This window comes from Sminthopsis crassicaudata, chromosome 3 (genome assembly GCF_048593235.1).
Source record: "Sminthopsis crassicaudata isolate SCR6 chromosome 3, ASM4859323v1, whole genome shotgun sequence".
Taxonomy (NCBI): domain Eukaryota; kingdom Metazoa; phylum Chordata; class Mammalia; order Dasyuromorphia; family Dasyuridae; genus Sminthopsis; species Sminthopsis crassicaudata.
The window spans coordinates 708,845-717,560 of NC_133619.1; the positions used below are offsets into that span (position 1 = coordinate 708,845).

At 63.2% G+C, this 8,716-nt stretch overlaps 1 protein-coding gene across 1 annotated transcript in view; it reads right to left on the reverse strand.

Annotated features, from left to right (window-relative positions):
- The window catches only part of PITPNM3 (PITPNM family member 3), an 87,270-nt gene that overhangs the window by 18,521 nt on the left and 60,033 nt on the right, over nt 1-8,716 (reverse strand). Inside the window, 3 exon segments of the mRNA XM_074297717.1 lie at nt 214-398; nt 4,777-4,899; nt 6,117-6,306. Coding sequence (XP_074153818.1) covers nt 214-398; nt 4,777-4,899; nt 6,117-6,306 — 498 coding nt within the window.

The following is an 8,716-nucleotide window of genomic DNA, read 5'->3' on the forward strand; positions in this document are numbered from 1 at the left end:
GCCTGATGCTGGCCTGGTGCTGGAGGGGAGTCCTGGTCAGTTAGGAGTTGGACCAGAGGCCAGAGACCTGTAGCCCTGGGACTCTACGAGTTCCCCCGCCCCATCCTGTGACCTCCGGGGCACCTGTAGTCCTGGGACCCTGTGAGTTCCCCCCACCAACGTCCTGTGACCTCCGGGGCTCACCTGGCGGGGCCTGGCGTTCAGAGACCTCACCTGGACAAGAAGGAGTGATGCTGGCTGATGGCGTCGCAGTCGCAGGCGGACGAGTCGCTCTGCTTCCGGGGCAGGACGGGCGCCGGCTCCTCGTCCTCCCAGGTGCCCAGGATGTCGATGCTGCTCTTACTGAGGCGGGAGGCGTCGCCGAGGCTGCAGTCGTCCTCGGCCAAGATGGGGTTGTCCTGCAACAGGAGGGGAGCCTGAAGCCGCCTCAAGGCCGCTCTTCCTTCCCGTCTCCTCCCAGTGGGAGGGCTCCCAGCCTCTGGGGAGGACTCCCTGCCGGTGGGATCTGGGGCCCCAAGGAGAGGGAGCTGAGGGACTTTCTGCCTTCGGGGGGGCAGCCCCTCCCAGACCACTGGGAGACGTCAGGTCCTGCGGGCACTCCCGGCCCTGTTTTTGCCCGCGGCATCCCGGGGAGGCTGGAGACCCCTGGATTTCTGCCCTGGAGGGGCTCGGGCGCTTTGCCGGTCTGCCACTCTCAAGAGCACGAGGGCTCCGGCCGCCATCATCCACCATCTCAACATTATCCCGAAAGCGGTCGGCGCTCACGGATCCTCTGGAGGGAGGAACAGAAGCCCAGTGGGCTTCTCCGGACCACCCACCCAATCCTTAGGATCGGCTCTGTCCTCTGGGGGCCCTGGGAAAATCTTGTCTACCTGGCAACACTGGAGCCACGAAAGGGCACGACCACGTAGTGGGAGTGTTCTAGAGCCCACCCAGCCCGAAGAAAGAAGGGAAGCTGACTCGCGGGGGGACGTGAGGGGCAAGGAGCCAGGGACACAGGGGCTTCGGCATCCCGATGGCTCTCACCACCAAAGGCAGAACAACTAGGGAGCCCTGGGCTTCCCTTAAGGGCCAAGTCCTTCTTGAAAAGGGAGGAAGAGGAGGGAGAAGAGGAGAAGAGGATGAAGAGGAGGAGGAGGGGGAGGAGGAGGGGGGGGGGGAGGAGGAGGAGGACAGGGGAGGAGGAGGAGGAAGGGATCCACCATTGGGACCTCGTTTAGATTGGGGAGAAACAAAAAGGCCGATGGGACAGAAGTGGTGAGAACGTTTGGCCGGAAGCAGCCTCTCCGTCCAAGGGGAGGGGGCCGTGGCCCACACTGGGGGAGAGCGGCTTTCCAAGGGCTCCTCGGAGGGGCAAGAGGACTCTCAGTCTCAACTGCCGGCCGGGGGAGCCCCAGGAACAAACCTCTGAGGCCGAAAGGCACGGATTCCCGGAGGAGCCCGAGGGGCCGCCAACCGGCCCCCTGATACTACAGGAAGAAGGAAAGGTAAAAAGGGGGGACCCAGAAGGAGGGAGAAGAGGACCGGCTTTGCAAGACTCCCCAAGAAACCGAGCAGAAGACTTGCTTAAGTTGGGGGAGACTGGGAAGGGCTCAGGGGAAAGAATCAAGCCCCGAGCCACCCAGGCCCGAGTTCAAGCCTAGTGCCGCGGGGGGGGGAGCATGTGGTCGCGGGAGCCGCGGGGGCCGCGGGGGCCGCGGGGGCCGCGGGAGTCGTGGGAGCCGTGGGAGCCGTGGGGGCTGTGGGAGTCGTGGGAGCCGCGGGGGCTGTGGGAGCCGTGGGGGCTGTGGGAGCCGTGGGAGCCGTGGGAGCCGTGGGGGCTGTGGGAGCCACGGGAGTCGTGGGAGCCGTGGGAGCCGTGGGAGCCGTGGGGGCTGTGGGAGCCGCGGGGGCCGCGGGAGCCGTAAGAGCCGTGGGAGCCGTGGGAGTCGTGGGAGCCGCGGGGGCCGTGGGAGCCGTGGGAGCCGTGAGCTCTCCGGCCATTTCTGGGTGGCTCTCTGGGACCGAGGTCAGGGCGACCAGAGGGAGCCCCGAAACTCTCTAAAGCTCCTTGAAGGAGAGCTTCTCCTTGAACCCTGCCTGGGGGGTCCCGCCCCAGGGAACCAGAATAAATGGCTTATCTAGGTGGGGCTGGCTGAGTCCAGAATCCCAACCCCACTGAGTTAAAGAGAGACTCGCTCAGTCCTATTCAGTTCCAGCTCAAGCTGCGCTGACCAGCCCCCATCGAGAGCCCCCCCCCCAGCTGGTGGCCAAGGCTTAGACATGAGCCAACTCCGGGCTCGGTCTTTGCAGAGGCCCTGATGTGCCAGGCCGGGTGCCAGGTCATGTGCCAGGCCATGCCAGGGAGCCCTCTGCCCGCCAGGAAGATATCGGCCTCCAGCGTCACCCTCTCTTTATCTCCCTCCGCTGTCTCCCTAAGGAGGCTTTATCTCTCTGTCGGGACCTTGCCACTAAGGAACTCAGCCTTTCTCTTCATGCTCAGCAAAGGCTGACTTCCCAGTGCCAGGAATAAACGTCTTTTTACCAGGCCAGCTCTCGGGTTCATAAGGACCTCTGCGCTGCCTGAGGGGGTCCCCAAAACTCCCTGCCCTGCACTGGCTCCCGGGGGGCTGGGGAGCCATACCTCTCCAGTGGGTTCCCTGAGCCCCGAACCTGCCACTGACCTCACCATCTAACCCCCTGACCACCAGGAACCCTGATCTCATCAAGAGCAGGCGCTGACGGGCAGTGGAGGGCTTTCTGTGAGCCACTGACGTCACACACACACACACACACACACACACACACACACACACACACTCACACACACACACTCACACACACACACTCACACACACACTCACTAACACACTCACACACACACACTCATACACACACACACACACACACACACACATTCACACAAACACACACACTGGGGGACAGGGTCCCCAAGATGCCCACAGGCCAGAAGGGGGACCCACAGAAGGGAGAATGCGTCATAGGGATGGTGGACACTGGGGCTCAAGAAATCCTCTTCCCACATGGAAGATGAGGGAATTTTCTTTGAGCCTTGGTCCACTGCTGTAAGCTCCCCCCAAAGCTACAGCGAGCCTGGGGAACTGAGAAATTGAGGTGGAGGAACATATGAAGACAGAAGAAAGGAAATAAGCCTTGATTAAGCACCTACTGTGTGCCATTCACTGTGCTAAGGGCTTTACAAAAAAATGTCTCATTTATCCTGAAATGCTGTTATTGTTCTAATGTTGAGAAAACTGAAGCAAAGAGCTTAGGGAGGACCACACGGCCAGGGAGGGCCCAGAGAGATTAAGCAGGACCACACGGTTAGTGAGGATCCAGACAGATTAAGCAGGACCACACGGCCAGGGAGGACCCAGACAGATTAAGCAGGACCACACGGCCAGGGAGGGCCCAGACAGATTAAGGAGGACCACACGGCCAGGGAGGACCCAGACAGATTAAGCAGGACCACACGGCCAGGGAGGACCCAGACAGATTAAGGAGGACCACACGGCCAGGGAGGGCCCAGAGAGATTAAGGAGGACCACACGGCCAGGGAGGACCCAGACAGATTAAGCAGGACCACACGGCCAGGGAGGACCCAGACAGATTAAGCAGGACCACACGGCCAGGGAGGGCCCAGACAGATTAAGCAGGACCACACGGCCAGGGAGGGCCCAGACAGATTAAGCAGGACCACACGGCCAGGGAGGGCCCAGACAGATTAAGGAGGACTACACGGCCAGGGAGGACCCAGACAGATTAAGCAGGACCACACGGCCAGGGAGGACCCAGACAGATTAAGGAGGACCACACGGCCAGGGAGGGCCCAGACAGATTAAGCAGGACCACACGGTTAGTGAGGATCCAGACAGATTAAGGAGGACCACACGGCCAGGGAGGACCCAGACAGATTAAGCAGGACCACACGGCCAGGGAGGGCCCAGACAGATTAAGGAGGACCACACGGCCAGGGAGGGCCCAGACAGATTAAGGAGGACCACACGGCCAGGGAGGGCCCAGACAGATTAAGGAGGACCACACGGCCAGGGAGGGCCCAGACAGATTAAGCAGGACCACACGGCCAGGGAGGACCCAGACAGATTAAGCAGGACCACACGGCCAGGGAGGGCCCAGACAGATTAAGGAGGACCACACGGCCAGGGAGGGCCCAGACAGATTAAGGAGGACCACACGGTTAGTGAGGATCCAGACAGATTAAGGAGGACCACATGGCCAGGGAGGGCCCAGACAGATTAAGGAGGACCACACGGCCAGGGAGGGCCCAGACAGATTAAGGAGGACCACTTTCCTGAGTCTCAGGGCTCTAAGCACTCTGGCCCCCCTAGCACCTGGGGGTATCCTTGACTCTGAAGTCAGGCTCCACCTGGCCCCAAGAGCAGCCCAGGGGTAAGGGGCAGTGAGACCCCCCCGAGGCCGGAGAGGAATGAGAGGACTGTCTGCTAGGAGCTCTCCTTGAGCCTATGGAAGTTCCAGCCTGGCTGGAGCCCTGGGGGCAGGGCCTCCCTTTCCTCAACTACAAGCTCCTGAGGAAAGGCAGGCCCTGCAAGGAGGAGCACCCTTCAGTGCTGTCTCTCCAGTTCCAGACTGTGCTTAAATCCAGAGCTTTTCCCGTGGAACCAGGAGTCCAGATCACAGGTCCCAGGGGCCCCCAAGGCATGCAGCTGCTCCTGCCTGAACCCAGCTTCCCATCTCCCTGTGACCCCTGAAGGCCTTCTCCCGACCCTCCCCCCGCCCCACCCAGCCGCGACCTACTTGGGTGCTGCTGATGCTGCCCTTCCGGCTGCTGCTGCTCAGACTGTCCCCCGCAGGGCTGGCACTGTAGCAGATGGCATCAAAGCCCAGGATGCCCCCCACACAGTCACCAATGAGACACACCTAGAAGAAAGAGTCCCGGATGCTCAGGGGCGGCACCCCGGGGGAACGATGCAGGCCCCAGACCGTCACTGCCCTTCTCCACCTCCAGACTCAGGATGTCCAAGTTTCTGAGGGCTCAGAGAGGCCGGCTAGGCCCAGCCCCCGGGGCTCTCACTCCCTCCCTGACTCCTCGGTACTTGAACCCCCCCTTACCTCCATGAGCGCAATCTCCCCCTGATAGTGAGGGGGCGGCTGGGGTCCTGCCCTCACCCAGCCCTCACCCCGGCGCCCAGAGCTCGGGGCTCTCTCCCTCCGTCCGCAGTTTCCAGACACTCACCTCTTGCACACCCATTCTCCCTCACCCAGCAGTAGAACCCCCCATTTCATAAGCACCCTGCTGGGGCTGGGATCCCCTTACTGTGTGCCAGGCTCGCTGTGCTGTGCCGGGCTAGTCTCCCCCCGCTATGCCAGGCCGGGCTCCCCTGCTGCTACAGGCTAGGTTCCCCCCGCTGTGCCAGGCCTGGCTCCCCCGCTGCTACAGGCCAGGTTCCCCCGCTGTGCCAGGCCGGGCTCCCCCGCTGCTACAGGCCAGGTTCCCCCCGCTGTGCCAGGCCGGGCTCCCCCGCTGCTACAGGCCAGGTTCCCCCCGCTGTGCCAGGCCTGGCTCCCCTGCTGCTACAGGCCAGGTTCCCCCCGCTGTGCCAGGCCTGGCTCCCCTGCTGCTACAGGCCAGGTTCCCCCCGCTGTGCCAGGCCGGGCTCCCCCGCTGCTACAGGCCAGGTTCCCCCCGCTATGCCAGGCCTGGCTCCCCTGCTGCTACAGGCTGGGCTCCCCCACTGTTACAGGCCAGGTTCCCCCGGCTATGCCAGGACAGGTTTCCCCCTCTGTGCCAGGCCAGGTTCCTCCTGCTCTGCCAGGCCAGGCTCTCCTTGCCGTGCCCAACCGTGGCCCCGAGGCACTGGTTGGTCCTCCAGGGGGCTGGGCCCAGCCCGTAGCCCCAGGCATTGGCCCATGGGGACTTTGTCCCCTTCCTGCACCTGAAATCTAGCAGGGCCGGCAAATCCGCCCATCTTCAAAGCCCTCCCTAGTCCCCCCCCCTTCAAAGACACTAGCTAACCCTCCTCGTCCTGTGGCAGATTCGAGATGCGCATGCCCATCTGTGATTGGCACCCAGGGTAATAATCTCATGTGCCCACCGAGGCAGGCCCCCCTGGTTGCTGGTGCCCAGCAGAGTCTACCTGCCCACTGAAGCCGATCCCATCTGGAGACTTGAGGAACTCGCTGTAGACTTGGTTGGCGCGGGTGATCACCATGGCGACTGCGTCCTGGTACTGGGGGGAGGAGATGGCCAGCAAGGGCAGGGCGGCCAGGGGGATGTGGTCCTCGCTGCTGCTCAGCCAGTTCTCGTCATAGCTGTAGGGGTTCAGGCTGCAGGGAAACACCGGGCGGGCAGTCAGGGCCGGGCATATGGGGGCAGCCGGGGCCCGGGTGCTCGAGGGGCCAGGAAAGGGCTCACAGCCCCCTCTGCAGGAGAGGGGAGGCACAGACCTGAAAGGGAGCACGGCTCCCTGCCCACACAGGGCGGTGGTCAAGGGCAAAGGGCTCCCCGCTGTGCCCTTGGAGAGCCCGGAGGGAGGAGCGGAGACCCAGGGAGCGAGGCCTGCCACCGGTCTGGTACCATGGGGAAGGGAGGCGGGAGGCCGGGCTCCACGGCAGGGCCAGGGCACTAGGGGAGGGGAGCCGGAGCATCTGGGCGAGGGCACACAGACACACGGGCTGACACGTGAGTGTGTGAGAACATGTGTGACAACTCCCCACCCCGAGAGGCACAGTGCCCCAACCCTGCTCAGTGGGTGTTCTCAGAGGCCCAGGGCACCCCCGGAGTGGGCACCCCAAACCCAGACCCAGAAAAGGGGGTTCAAGTCCTGACTCTGCTCCCTGCTGGGCCTGGAGGGCCATTTCCTGAGGCAGCAGATGCCCCTGGGAGCTGGCGTGTACCCCACGGGCCCCAGCAGCGGCACAGTCTGGGCCCCAGATGCTAGGTCACACCCACACTCACACCTACACACGTGTCTGCGGAAGCACCAGGAGCACCCCCGGGCGCGTCTACCCACTCCAGCAGCTCCCCACTCCCTCACCCCCCTCGCCCATCACTGGGCCGGCCCAACCCCCAGGCTCCCCCCAGCTCCCTGAGCCGCCCGCCAGCCCACACTGAAACCCCGCGGTCCACAAGCGCTGACTGAGCACCCACTCCGTGGGGATACAAGCGTCCCAAGCTGCCCCCCAGAAGGACCCCCCCAGAGGAGCAGAAGCTGCTGGCCGAGTACAGACTGAACCCCAGCTTGAGACGCCCCCCGCTCCTTCCTTGGGTTTTGGGCCCCAGGCACTTCCTTATTCCCCCTCAGACATGACTGTTCCCTTTCCTTCTCAGTCTGCGGCTCTGGGCTCTCCCTGACCCCCCACCATGGGCTAGCCTTGAACATTCTGCTCCTTGCCCTACCATGGGCTAGCACCACATGTTAGACCTCTCCCCCTGCCCAGGCTAGCCCTAGATGCTATTTCTCTCAGCCCAAGACAGTCCAGTTTCCACGGGACTCCGTCTACCCCAGGCTGCCTTACATGGGCTTGCAGTGCCCTGAGCCCCAACTCCTCCGTCTTTTATTACCCCGGCCACCCCTCCTCCATCTTATCCTTGGGAAGCAGAGGCAGCCCTTGGCCCGGACCCTCGGTACATTTCATCCGGGCGCCCTTGGTCTGTCACTGGCTTCTTAAATTCTCCAACTGCCCTCCGAAGTCGGGGCCCCTGCGGCCCGCCCCCTCAGCCCCGCCAGCCGACAGGGCCCCTGCAGCCCGCCCCCTCGGCCCCGCCAGCCGTCAGGGTCCCTGCGGCCCGCCCCCTCGGCCCCGCCAGCCGTCAGGGCCCCTGCGGCCCGCCCCCTCGGCCCCGCCAGCCCCGGGTAAGTCGGACTGCCCAGAGTCCCGCACAGATGCCTGGGGGTTCGTGCCAGAGGGAGGGCTCGTCCTTCTGGAGGAGGACCAATGCTCCCTGGGATGGCAGCTTGACTGGCCCTATTACGGCCGTTCGTTGGACTTTAAGGTCGAGACAAGTCGCTCCACGTGAAACACGATGGGCTTTTTCGAGCCCGTCTGTCCAGAGCAGTTTCAAGGCAGCACAAAAAGCAAACAGTCCCAGCTTTTTAAAAATAATCACAAAAGAAAACTGAAATTAACATTTAAAAACCCGACTTCCAAGCTCCCAAATACCTTTCAAAACCGACAGAGCGCCCCCAGGTGGGGGCACGGGCCTCTGCCCCAGCTCCATCACCTCCGGCCTCCCATCTGAAGGACCCGGCTCATCACAGGCCAAAAAAACCGAGGAAGATGGAAAAAATAAGCAGGAGAAAATCTCATTAGAAATGAGCTAGCCAACCAAGGGCAGCTAGGTGGCACCGGTGTGCGGGCTGCCCGGCCAGAGCCGGAAACCACCAGCAGACACTTATTGACAGGACCTGGACCGGTCACTTCGTCCTGTCTGCCTCAGGCTCCTCTTGTGCAGAACGAGCTGGAGAAGGAAGCAGCGAGCCCCTGGGCCGCCCCGCCAAGAAAACCCCACATGGAACACGGAGAGTCGGACGGAGCACGGAGAGTCGGACGGAACGAAAGTGCCCAGACAACTGTCTGGCCGAGGAACCCCGGGGGATATCTCAGTACAGCTGGATGAAGGCGACACCCTGGGAAAATATGGCCTGAAAGGGGCCCAAAGGGAGGGCCGCTGGGAGCTGTCCAGCCTGCTGCATCTGGGGGAGTGGGGGGGGGGGCTGCGGAGGGAAGCGGACCC